This window comes from Urocampus carinirostris, chromosome 20 (assembly GCF_059441175.1).
Source record: "Urocampus carinirostris isolate Australia breed hairy pipefish chromosome 20, RoL_Ucar_1.0, whole genome shotgun sequence".
Classification (NCBI taxonomy): domain Eukaryota; kingdom Metazoa; phylum Chordata; class Actinopteri; order Syngnathiformes; family Syngnathidae; genus Urocampus; species Urocampus carinirostris.
In genome coordinates, this window is record NC_142368.1 from 4,568,730 (window position 1) to 4,581,979 (window position 13,250).

The 13,250-nt window shown below is 41.2% G+C and overlaps 2 protein-coding genes across 3 annotated transcripts in view; one reads left to right on the top strand and one right to left on the bottom strand.

Annotated features, from left to right (window-relative positions):
• On the top strand, positions 1-2,775 carry chac1 (ChaC, cation transport regulator homolog 1 (E. coli)). Its single transcript, XM_088324574.1, has 3 exons — positions 1-602; positions 685-720; positions 2,268-2,775. The coding sequence occupies exons 1-3, from the start codon at positions 423-425 to the stop codon at positions 2,700-2,702; spliced, it is 651 nt and encodes a 216-aa protein (XP_088180700.1). The 5' UTR covers positions 1-422; the 3' UTR covers positions 2,703-2,775.
• A 1,017-nt stretch (positions 2,776-3,792) lies between these two features.
• ino80 (INO80 complex ATPase subunit) overlaps positions 3,793-13,250 on the bottom strand; it is a 56,246-nt gene continuing 46,788 nt past the window's right edge. Inside the window, exons 30-36 of one of the 2 annotated variants that reach the window (XM_088324573.1) lie at positions 12,117-12,275; positions 11,955-12,057; positions 11,800-11,888; positions 9,604-9,756; positions 8,149-8,305; positions 7,783-7,998; positions 3,793-4,618 (exon numbers count right to left, since the gene is read on the bottom strand). In XM_088324573.1, the coding sequence (XP_088180699.1) occupies positions 4,434-4,618; positions 7,783-7,998; positions 8,149-8,305; positions 9,604-9,756; positions 11,800-11,888; positions 11,955-12,057; positions 12,117-12,275 (1,062 nt within the window). In that variant the 3' untranslated portion in view covers positions 3,793-4,433. Of the gene's footprint in view, positions 4,619-7,782; positions 7,999-8,148; positions 8,306-9,603; positions 9,760-11,799; positions 11,889-11,954; positions 12,058-12,116; positions 12,276-13,250 lie in introns of both variants that reach the window. The other variant, XM_088324572.1, reaches the window with a different exon arrangement.

The following is a 13,250-nucleotide window of genomic DNA, read 5'->3' on the forward strand; positions in this document are numbered from 1 at the left end:
ACGCGAGTGTACTGAGACGAGTTGTTTGCAGGAAGGGAAGACTCGCAGCAAGAATTTCGACCTTTTTCCCTTATCTATTTTATCGTAACTCGAGATTTTATCTGATTTTATCTTGCCAGCTGAGCAGCTGGCCTATTTCGATTTCCTCGTCCCCCATTTTTCGTTTAGACGCGTTAGCCCCGCAGCGGCTTCCGTTACAATGGCTTTTTAAAGGCGGCAGGGATAAACAAAATGGCAATGCATCGGCAAAATCTTCTCACCCGCGTCCTCACCCGTACCGTTCGCCGTATCCCCACCGAGCAACCGGTACCGCTTCTCCTGGACCGGAGGAAGCTAACCTTTTTAGCATTCTAACCGTCAAGCTAACCTGCCTAGCAAGCTAGCAACTCATTCCGTCCACCACCAAAAAGAAAGGTGAGAAAATGAAGACTGGAGAGATTCTGGCGAGTCAGAAAGGAACCAGCAGCCTTTGGATCTTCGGGTACGGCTCGCTGGTGTGGAAGCCCGACTTCGACTTCAAGAGCAGCAAAGTGGGCTACATACGAGGTTACAAGAGGCGTTTCTGGCACGGGGATAACCTTCACCGCGGGAACAGGGACAAGGTAAATCCTAAAATCGATTTTAATGACTCGTGTTTTATTGTGAAGGCGTTTTGTCTCATGTCGATTTTCTCTTTTCCGGCAGCTCGGGAGAGTGGTCACGTTGATTCCAGATGATGACGTAAGTAGAGCTACTTCCGGTTTTGGGTGTGCAGGGGACCCTTGTTTATCACGGTGGTTAGGTTCCAAAATGAACTCGTTATTAGAACTAGAATCATTTTCACGTTTTAAAGCCCCTGTTTGACCACTAGATGGCACTGTTTAATCCGAACAAAAATGAGTGCCACAGCAGTCAAACATGGTGGAGACTTGTAGGTATTTCCCTATGTAAGACACAAATTTCTCTGCCTATTTATTAGTAAAAAATAACATTGGTATCAAAGTTATTGTCTTTTCCTAGTTTTTTTTTACCACTAAGAGGCACAAAATATTGCACGGTCCCTTTATAAATTAAATGCTGAATCCAAAGCATTTAAATTTATTGGCCTTGCTAGCAATGTAGTGAAATCAGAAGCGACACTCCAGGATAAACCTTTAATTAAACCTTTAAAAGAAAGGGAACAAGATGAGACTTAAACTATTTACAAGTTGGTGCTTGATGTCTTAAGTTGAACCAATGACATTTTAGCAGCAACATATCTCCGAAATAAGCATCGGTATTTATTATTCGACGCTTCGTTTTACTAACATGGTAACGATACAATAATCATGTCTGAATGGGATTTGAAACTGGAAGTCCTTAGCGCTAGGCAAGAAGTGAGTGAGATAAAAATAATAACCAAGTGATGGTTACAACTCAATCGTCCACAAAGTATACCGAACTGGTAGTCCTTCACACTGATGAATCAGTTTTGCACATGCTACAAATTGTCAGGAATTAAATATCAAAATGCATTGTTTACCAAATTGTTTAAATTAGTTATCTGACTCCATTAACCAAACACAACCTACATTCACCCAACAATGCGTGCTTGTTTCTTGATGGAAAAGATGAACGAGAAAAGCTGACATTTTCACACGGGGGCAGTTTTCATTTCATTAACGATTGAACTAAGTGAACTCCATTGAATACGGCCGAATTAGTCAAATTTGTCTGGGTGAAACCATGTCTGAAGTCCCCCTGCCTTCTCTCGGCCCACGTCTTTCTGCAAGATGGTGTCCCGGCTTCTCCCATGGGTGTGGCAGGGAAGCCCCACGTGGGCTCCACCACTTGGCCCTAATGTCTGTAAAACTCAAAACAGCACAGCATTGCCTGCTCTCCGTCATCAGGGTCCCTTTGCGTCGGGAAGTGCTGATTATCTTATCAGCCCTTCGTCCCGTTCCTGCTGTTCCTGTAAACATCATTCTCCCCTAGGTTGAACTGACCTCACCCCACAGCCCCGCCAGTGAATTTCTTTTGCATTAAATGTAATTTGTATTCGATTGTACAAAATCCTTTATAGTCAAATGTATAAAATCCTTAAAAATGAATATAATGGAAACTGGACAAAAAGCAAACTAAGCAAAAAGTGGGTGCGGTAAAAGCCTGGTCTTTCACACCAATAAAAAGCAAAAGAAGTTCTAGGATTAGAGAAATATTCTCAATGGAAAACTGAAACGCCTTTCCAACTTTTTGCACTCATGAGGAAATCTGAGACTCATTTGACCGGGTCATCTTTTGTATCTCAGGAAGTCACGTGGGGTCTGGCTTTCGAGGTGCGCGGCCCCCAAGCCGAGGCCGCCGTGGAGTACCTGAACATGCGCGAGGGAGGCGGCGGCGGCTACATCAAGCGCTGGGCTCCCTTCCAAGCGGACGACGGCGGCCAAGCCGTCCCGGCCCTGGTATACATCGCCACCACCGACAACCCCCTCTACCTGGGGCCCGCCGAGCCGCAGGAGATCGGGGCCCGCATCGCCGTCAGCAAGGGCAGCACCGGCCACAATATGGAGTACCTGCTCCGGCTGACGGCTTTCATGCGGGACAACTGCCCGCAGGTTTCGGACGAGCACCTGTACGCCGTGGAGGAGGCGGCGCTCGCCACCGCCTCCTGCGCCCTGGAGGCTCGCTCCTTCGACAACGGCCATTTTTCGCAGTTGCGTCCGACCGCGGTGCGGAATTTGTAGGTTTTGGGGCTCAATTCTGTCAATGTCTTAAGTTTATGCAATGTGGAAATGAATAAAAACACAGAAACACTGATTCATTGTCTTTTAAGATTGTCTTTAAGAATGACTCTAACAATGTAGAGAATTGGGATAATGGATTTCAGATGCCACTAATGTGCTCCCCACTATATTAAAAACTGGCTTACCCCAGTGATTTCATAATGACACGTTTGAGTACTTGTCTGATCCCATTTGGTCCATATTTTTAATTACTCAGTCCTAACATGGTTATAACAACCCCCATTAGTGTGGAAGAATTTCCTTCGAATCTTTATCACATGATTAATATATTCCCCATATCACATTTTTTAAAATGTTTACAACACTTTTTAATTAAATGAATTGCAAATGAAGTAACACAATGGCGTAAAACCATGACCATGGTTAATGCTGAAGTGAAGGATATTGTTTCGTTTGAAATTAGGGTTGGGATTTTGAACAATTGGGACATCACTAACTCAACTAGCAGGCTGGCTGTTATAGTTTGGAGCTACATTTAAGAGTACTGATCAATTATTTTAAGAGCACTAGTAGCTCAGTTGGTAAAAGGCCTGTGCTGCATTCATAGTATTATCGGTTCAATCCCCAGTCAAGGCAGTCCCAAATGTAGGAGCAGGGTTTTTCTTGAATTGACTACCTCAAGTTCCAAGAAAACTTTAAATTTGGGATGTGAACCCACAACTCTTGAGTGTTACATAGTCATTTTACCATTTGAGCTACTAATTTAGTTAAAAATTGCCTGTCCAACCAAACCCTTAAACATTATCTCTCACCAAAATCCTAACCCTGGCCTCCACATACTGCCCATGGCTCCAACCCTCATTGCAGCCCAAAAAAAACTAAAACCAGTGATATAAAATCGAGATATTTTCCCCGTTTTTGTTCTATCATTCCTGTTCAATGATTTTTATTCTTAAATATAAACCTTTAAGATCGAATAGCATACAAGAGCACATCTACCACAACCTAAACATAGACAAAAACATTTTCGAAACCGTCATTTAGATATCTCATTCTACTAAAAAACAAACAAAAAAATGTACAACACACAACAGATTTCTCACTTTTTATTTCCACAGATCTCTTCCTGTTAGTAAAACGACAGATGATATTGTTCGTAACACACGGGAACTATAAAAATAGACGGGCGAACTTCAGGCGAACCAATGTCATTATGTACACATATTTATATTTATATATAAGTATGATACAAGGGATCACATATGACACAAACCAAATACAGGCACTGTTGCCCCCCCCAACCCACGAACAAAAAAACAAAAAATCAATATGTGTATACAAATTCAACAAGTGAACGTCCTATTCAGTTATGACAAATTGGCAAGACTGAAATAACTTAATTCCTAGACCACAAACGTTTTATTTAGCAGCATTTCATGTTTGCCCATCATATGATACAAAGAAAAATATACAGAAGGAAAAAAAATACATTTGAAGGTGACGGGTGGTCTGTGATTGGTCGGTGAAATAAACCTCACGGATGCAGATTGATGGACAAAGAAGGCGTGGCTCAGTGCATTTGACATCCCTTGAACGTCTGGAGACAAGTGCTTGACCGTTTTCAAATGGGTTCGATTTTTAGGCATCGAGTTCTGCGCTGTTGATTGGTTTAGGCACGAGGGGGGCGGGGCTTGTGGGGATCACAGTGGGTCATTCCGATGGTAGGGGGCGTCACTGAGGTCCTTTGCTTTTTCTGATGAGTTCCGGGTGGGCGTGGAGCGGAATCTTGCCCGGCCCGTGGGCCGTGACTCCGCCCCCTTTCGCCTGGGTGGAGGAGCCTCTGGCGGGGTTGAAGGTGGGGCCTGGGCCCGGACGACCCACGGAGGACTGCGGGGGCGTGGATACGGCCACGCCCGCTAGAAGAGGAGAGATTGTATTAGTGGAGGGATTTTGCTGATTGACGTCTATCGCAGTAATGGCACTGACCATATTAGGCTCTTTGAGATACATAGATGTCAATGAGGGAGAATGAATAATAATGCATTTATGATACAGAAAGTTAACCTTTTGGAATTTGTCCCATTTCTGCTGAAAAATGCCATCAAATGTGATGTGATCTAAGTCAAATTCTCACGAGTCTTCTTAGGCTGGACCTTCAGTTACCGTATTTTCCGCACTATAAGGCGCACATAAAATCTGATTTTTTAAAAAAAAGCTGACTATGCGCCTTATAATCCGGTGCGCCTTTTAAAGGACCAATATTGAATTACAAGGTCTCGCAACTTACAGTAAGCAGCCACCGACTCCATTTTTCGCGTAAAAGAAGAAGTGCGCTGTGCATACTGGGAAATTTATTTTATTTGTGCGTTTGTATAAAGACCCTGAAATGGCTCCTATAAAGACACACGCTTACAACGCAGAGTTTAAACTCAAGGCGATCAGTCACGCAGTAGAACACGGGAATAGAGCAGCAGCGAGAGAGTTCAACATTAATGAATCGATGGCCAAGTAAGGAAGACTGAACAAAGTTTCCGTGGCAATAAAGCGAGATGTCCACAGTTAGAGGACACACTTGAACAGTGGGTTGTTGAACAAAGAGCAGCAAGTAGAAGTGTCAGTACAATAACTATTCGAATGAAGGCAACAGCGCTGGCACGGGAACTTAACATTAAAGAATTCAGAGGTGGTCCTACTTGGTGTGTGTTTACGTTTTACATTTTACAGTTATTATGTTATTGCTTTATTGTTATTGTTTTGCACTTGTTGTTTTTGCACATTACGAGTGTCACTATATTGCGATTGCACTAACGTTTAATTTACCATAACAGTATCAGACATTTTTTTGCGTGTTGACTAAATGGAGGAAAAGTAAAATGTTATGCCTTGCTGTTGTTCAAAAATGTTAAAGATGTGTCACAAAAATGCTTTACGTCAGAGAAAATAAAAAAATGGCTGTTTATTCATTTTGGGAGTGAGTGGAGTTGTGGATAGCTTGTTTGTTATCTATTAATAAAGTTTGACTGACCTATCTGACTGTTTTGTTGAAATTCCCTTTAGCGCGGCACCATCTAATGGTTGCATGACAACTACATCCTCTACTGTAGCCAAGTCAAGTTAAGTCACATTTATTTATGACGCCCTTAATCACAAAAATGTCTCGAAGGACTGCACAAGATTACAATTACAAAATTGCACAATTACCCGATCTTAAACCAGCATGCACTTATAGCGCCTTATAATGGGGTGCGCTTTATGTATGGAAAAGTTTTAAAATATATCATTCATTGAAGGTGCGCCTTATAACACGGTGCGCCTTATAGTGCGGAAAATACAGAACTTATTCCTCCCCTTTCTCTCATTGTTGGCATACTATTTTAATTAGATCATAGAAACCAATAAATGGTTGGTGGTTTTAGTGAAACAATCTTTTGGGGGCAACACAAGTTACTTATTCCTCCCCCTTCTCTCGTTGTCTGCATGTTATTCTCATTTAATCACAGAAACCAATAAATGGATGGGTGATTTTAGTGAAACAATCTTTTTGGGGCAACACAATATCAAATTAGAGAGTTAAGTTACTTATTCCTCCCCCTTCTCTCATTGTCTGCATGTTATTCTCATTAAATCACGGAAACCAATAAATGGTTGGGTGATTTTAGTGAAACAATCTTTTGGGGGCAACACAATATCAAATTAGACAGTTAAAGTTACTTATTGCTCCCCCTTCTCTCATTGTTTGCACGCTTTTCTCATTAAATCACGGAAACCGATAATTGGTTGGGTGGTTTTAGTTAAACAATGTTTTGGGGGCAACACAATATTAGACAGTTAAGTAACTTATTCTTCCCCCTTCTCTCATTGTTTGCACGCTTTTCTCATTAAATCACGGAAACCGATAATTGGTTGGGTGGTTTTAGTTAAACAATGTTTTGGGGGCAACACAATATTAGACAGTTAAGTAACTTATTCTTCCCCCTTCTCTCATTGTTTGGACGCTTTTCGCATTAAATCATGGAAACCGATAAATGGTTGGGTGGTTTTAGTTCAACAATGTTTTGGGGGCAACACAATATCAAATTAGACAGTTAAGTTACTTATTCCTCCCCCTTCTCTCACTGTCTGCATGCTATTCTCATTAAATCATGGAAACCATTAAATGGATGAGTGGTTTTAGTTAAACAATGTTTTGGGGGCAACACAATATTACATTAGACAGTCAAGTAACTTATTCTTCCCCCTTCTCTCACTGTTTGCATGCAATTCTCATTATAATAAATCTACAAATGTTTGGGTGGTTTTCGTTCAACACTGTTCTGAGGGCCATAAATGATAACATGTTAAAGTTCACTTACTTATTCCTCCCCTTCTGTAATTGTTTGGATGCTATGCTCATTAAAATATGGAAAAGTATTAACATTTGGGTGGTTTTAGTTCAAGAGACACTGTTTTTAGGGGTACAGCATACTAAATGTGACAGTTCAGTTAGTTATTTCTCCCCTTTTGTCATGTTTGCATCATATCCTCATAAAAAAAGAAACCTATAAATATTTAAGAGGGTTTTAGTTATAGCAGACACTGTTTTGTGGGCCCAAAATTATTATTCCCCCACCATCTGTGATTGCTTGCTTGTCATGGTTATTAAAATATGGTAACCTATAAATGTGTGTGAAAAGGTGAAACAATATTTTGAGGGCCATAAAATATTGAATTGGACAGTTAATTTAATTATTCCTCCCCTTTCTGTAATCATCTGCATGTTATTCTCATTATAATATTGAAAGCCATCAACGTTTGGGTGGTTTAGGTTAAATAGACTGTGTTTTGAGGGGTCACAAAATATCAAATGTAGCGGTAATTTTACTTATTCCTCCCCCATATGTCATTGTTTTGCATGTTATTCTCATATAGTATGAAAACCTATAAAGTTTTTCCCATCTGTGTGATTTGGACAATTTTCAGAGCACATTTAAAGGCGATTTTATGGAAAAAAAATGTAAAGAATTCCAAAAGATTGGCATCATTTTTCATAAAACCCTGTTGATTTTGAAAGCTATGCAGTCCCGGGTTTTACCAAACCAACCTTTCGAAACGCTGTAGCCGTACGCGGCGTACGCTGCCGCCGAGGCGGCCGCTGCCCCGGCCATTGCCCCGGCCATGGCCGCCGCGCTGCCCGCCGTAGACTTGCGCCCGCGGCCTTTGCTCCCCGTTTTGGGTCCGCCCCCTGATCCTTTGGGACGCCCTCGATTCCGGCCCAACTTCCCTCTGCCGGGACTGATGTTATCTGAGGTCAAAAGACCTGAATAAGAGTGAAAGAAAAAAAAAAAAGATGGATTCTTATCATTGCTTCTTTGCGCCAAGTTGGTGACCCCCTGTTTTTGCTAAAGGGTTTTGGGGCATAGCTTTGTGCTATCGTACACAAAACGTTTTCCATATTTCGTCACCGTACCGTTGACGTTGTCCGAGACAGACCCTGAAAGTGAGGCGGGGGAGTTGGTAGCGCGAGACGGCGGCTCGTCCACGATGACTAGCATGTCGTTGCTGCTCTCGTCCGCTTCGGCGTCTGGCGGCAGCGAGCCGGGCTGGAGCTCACTGTTCAGCGATATCTGTTTGGATCCGGAGAAGTGTCAGAGCAAGAGATAGAAAAGTCCCGTGAACTGTGGACTACAAGTCTGGGCCGGAATTTGACTGTTTAATTAAAACCAAGCGCCACGAACACAAGCGTTGATGTGATTTCTGCCAAGTGTTCTGAATATCAAAGTGAAGAAATTCAATGAGACGCGGGTAAACGGCGAAAGTAACTAAGATTCCTTTTGTTAGCCGGATACCTAGTGACGCACATGAACGCACAAGATTCGCACCGTCGCTACAAAGTAAGCTCACAATCCTAGCAGAATCAGCGGGGAAATGTCTAGAACAAAAAATAACACATTGTGCCACAATTAAGACACTCCTTTAGGGAATTCATCCGTAGCTGTCAATCACAACGAACTAGCGCAGCAGTCATTATTATTTAAATTGGCATGAACTTATAAGCAAGAGTGTGACAAAAACAGTCTCAAAACAAAACTTTGTGTATTGTACTGACTAAAATCCAGAAGCAAGAGCCTGTACACTTGCTGTGGCATGCAACTGATCTTAAAGGAGGTAGAGCGCTCGTTTTGGGATCAAGGGATCCCAGTTCGAAACCCGGCTTGTCCGTGTTACATGTCGAAGTGTCCTTGGGTAAGACACTGAACCCCTAATACCCCCAATAAGCAGGTTAGCGTCTTACATGGCTGCAATACAAGGCCGCTATTGGGAAATGTGGAGCACATTGTAGAGCACTTTGGGAAGTCATTGACTTGAAAAGCGCTATATAAATGCAGATCATTTCATTTCATTTTCTCTCCCACTCTTTGCACACATGACGGAGTGATAGAGTGGGTACCAAGTATTGCTATTATTACATAAAAAGTCATTATACATATCGAAAATAGTTACTAAATAAGGAGGGGTACGGACTGATAACCTAATCTGTTGTCACAGATTTCGGCCTGATAGGAAAGACATACCCGATAGGTAGTCATAACTGAAATATTCATATAACCGACACCCTTAGCCAGAAAGATTCCAAGCATTTGTGTGTCATGATTTTTTTTTGCACTCTTGCGACAATTTGAATGTAAATTTAGTTAATATTGACTGCTGCGCTAGTTAACGGGCAAAGTGTGTAAATGAGTACCTTAATCGCGGCACAATGTGTTACTTTTCTGTACTAGACATTTCCCCGCTGATTTTTGTAAAATGTCAGAAATGGACGTGAAATAATTCCTTTATATGGCTGTGGTGTAAAATCCAGGGTGACTTATACCAAAACAAAGTTGAGTTTCTTCAATAAATCCCACAATATCCCACAACTCACCTCGCTAAAGGGGCTCGGCATGGCCGAGTCCATTTCGACGCTGACGAAGGAGTCATCGCCGTCTGCCGAAAGGTTGGAGTTGTCGGCCGAGGGCGCGTGCGAGAGGACCAGGTTGGCCTCTTTCTTCCTTTTGCTTTCGGATTCTTCGGTTTTCTTCTGCCGCACACAAATCAAAGAGTTTGGAACCTCGATCGATCGTCAAAACAGCCGCAGTCCAGATTGCCGACATTGGATATATGATCCCCGAGGGGGAGGACGGCTAATGACTCGTTGACCTTACACGTCGCTCGGTAGTGATCCCGATATCAGTCCATCGAGAGCGACAACTACTGGATTAGATTCGAGATTTGTGACATCATATGTTTGTTTACATCGATGAAACATTCGGATTATTCATCTGAGAATGACTCGATCATGTGCCCTCTTTAGTCCCACCTATAATTTTAATACGTTAATTACATGGTAATAACATCATAAGGACATAACAGTTGTGATTTCAGATAACTGCTATTCCAGTGCACTGACTACTGACCAGTAACAAAGAAGTAGCCCTGAGCTTTTGAAGATAACGAATCTGTGGATGACAAGAGATCTGATCTCTATTTCTTATACTTGTTTTAATCACATAGTAATAACATAGTAACGACATAGTAATAACATAACAGTTGTGATTTCAGATAACTGCTATCACTGTGCACTGACCACTGACCACTAACAAAAAAGTAGCCCTGAGCTTTTGAGGATAACGTTTCTGCGCATGAGATGAGATCTCCATTTTTTTTATACTTATATTTTAATCGCATAGTAATAGCACAGTAACGACATAGTTATAACATGCGGTTGTGATTTCAGATAACTGCTATTCCTGTGCCCTGATCAGTAACAAAGAAGTAGCCCTGAGCTTTTGAGGACAACATTTCTGTGGATGACAAGAGATTTTATCTTCATTTCTTATAATTGTTTTAATCGCATGGTAATAACATTGTAACGACATAGTAATAACATGACGGATGTGATTTCAAATACCGGTAACACTTTGCGAAAGGGTAGCTCTGAGCTTTAAAAATGATTTCGAGGAAGAGGTTCTTGTGGTAGACTGATTTTAGCCTCACGCTTACAACATAAATACATGGTAATAACATAGTAATCACATGACAAGAAGTGCCTCTGACCTATATAAAGATTGCTGACCCATACTTTAGAATTATTATTTTTTTAAGAAAAAGCCAGATAAAAAGTGTTGCTAACAATTCTTAAAAGTAAGTAATGTAAATAATGTTAACTCATTGAATTGTTTTGAAAATCGCACAGCGTCCATGAGTATAACAAACCTAGAAATAGCATAGTAAAAACAGAGCAGTGTTAATTAGTGATAATTACTCTCTACTTAACTACAATCACAAAAGGAAAAAGAGAGATAAAAGAAGGAAAACTTTTAACAATTTTATTTAAACATATTAACACTGAAACAAGCAGGAAATAGAATTGAAACATTTATAAATCTAATTTAAAAAAAAGAAAATATAAAACAATGTGACCCTTTGTGAACAATGTGAAGCAACCAGAGCAGGTGTGTCAGCGTCATTTTTAGCAGACTTAAATTGTTTTTCTTCCTTTAATGCATTGTTTAACCTTTTTATGCTCAATACATTTAAAGTTAATAACACGGAATCCCCCTAAAATGCATATGGACCAGTCACAAGAGAAAAAAGGCGTCTCGGAGGGAACCGGCTGTTGATTGGCGGGGAGTCGGCTCCCTTCGTTCACTTCTAAGAGACGTTTCGTTCGCGAAGGACACGAGTCAGGGTGTTGTCGATGGGGCTCACATATTTCGTGAATCAGCCCTCGTTTGCCTTTTCTTTCGGCGCATTAGTAAATACGGTACTCCATTTGTAATCGCTATCCAACCATATGGTAGTTGCTATGTTGGTGACATGATCCTAAAAGATGTGACATAAACAACTCGGAGGAGAGCGGAAAACTGTGCCGCTGAAAACAGGGGACACGCCATTGTTGCAGCCAAAGTAACACACCAATAACAGCGTTGTAACGGCAGAAAAACGTAAATAATGCGTAACTGAAAAATTATCGCTATCCCAACACTGGTAATAACACGATAATAGTCTGAAACGCACATGAAACAGGTAGTCAATCGCACTAATCAATAACAAAGAGAAATCTTGTCGCCGTCTTTACCTTCTCAGCATATTTCTCCCTCTTCCTCTTGCGCTCTTTCACTTTGCTGCTTTCCTCTTGTTGTCGCTTCTCTTCCTGTCTTTGACGCACTTCACACAGACGTGGATTTTTAACAACGAGAACAACATCTTCAAAAACGAAACCAAACGACTCACGCTTCTTCTCCAGTTCGTCATCGTCTAACAGCAGGCTGACCACCTCCTTGGGTTTAAGCGTGTCTGGTTTGAAGTTTCCGCCGGAGATCACCACCCTTTGGATCTAACGGCGGAGACTTTGTTTATTCCCTATTCCGGATTCATATCTTCAGATTCCCGTACCTCACTCTTCTCCTTGGCCCTCTGCAGGATTCGCTCCTCGATGCTCCCCTGGCAGATGAGTCGGTAGACGGTCACCTGCTTGGTCTGACCCAGCCGGTGGGCTCGGTCCATGGCCTGCTGGTCCACTGTGGGGTTCCAGTCGCTGTCGTAGAAGATCACCTGTGAGAGGAAAATGGATGTTGATATTATCTTACCACATTTTCTTGACTGATACCAATACAGATCCCCAAATTTTGGGTAGTCATCAATACAGAGACCTCATACCTATTGGCACATACAATTCCATCTAACCTGCGAAAAGGACGACTACTTTTAAAGAAGTCACTGTAAAACCTTAAGACCAATACAGATACCCGGATAATCAGTAGTCTTTTATACAAATATCACATACTGAAATTTACTTCCAATACTGATATTTTTAAAGAAATCCTTGAAAATCCAAAAGACCGATACCAATACAAATACCAAATGATGTGTAGGCACTACATTTATTTAGAAGTATTTTACTGTAACTACTGGCGGGCGGGCGAGAGTGGTATCAGCTACCTTAAAAGGGCGGGTATCCGAATAGATATCGATACCTCGCCCATGTGTAGTTTGTAGTATGGAAATGTATTCTTTTTTTTCTATTTTTTGATTAGATTATTTTTTCTTAATCTATCTTTGTCTTATTTTTTGGGGTGTATTTTACTGTGTTGTTGTTTTTAAATATTTTGCATTCTTTTAACCTAAAAAAAAAAATGACTTCCTGGGATCACTTTAAGATTTATTGTGACCAAATGGAAATATTGGTCTCGGCAACCATAGCGAGTACTGCCAATTTAAAAAAAACGTCGATAGATACTTGGTATCAGTGCGGGTATCTGTTTTTTGGGGGGTTGTTCTATTCTTTTCTGCACTATAAGGCGCACCGGATTATGAAGCGCATCTCCCCAAAATAATCTTTTGTGATATATTTGTTATACATAAGGCGCACTGGACTATAAGGCGCATGGAATTTCAACTATAGTAAAAGAGAGGGTTGCGTAAATAATAAATTCATGCATTTAAATTCAAATGTTTTTATTTAAACATTTTGTTTTACCACTAAGATTAATTTGAGCAAAAAAAATTAACCAAAGGAGGGCACTTGAA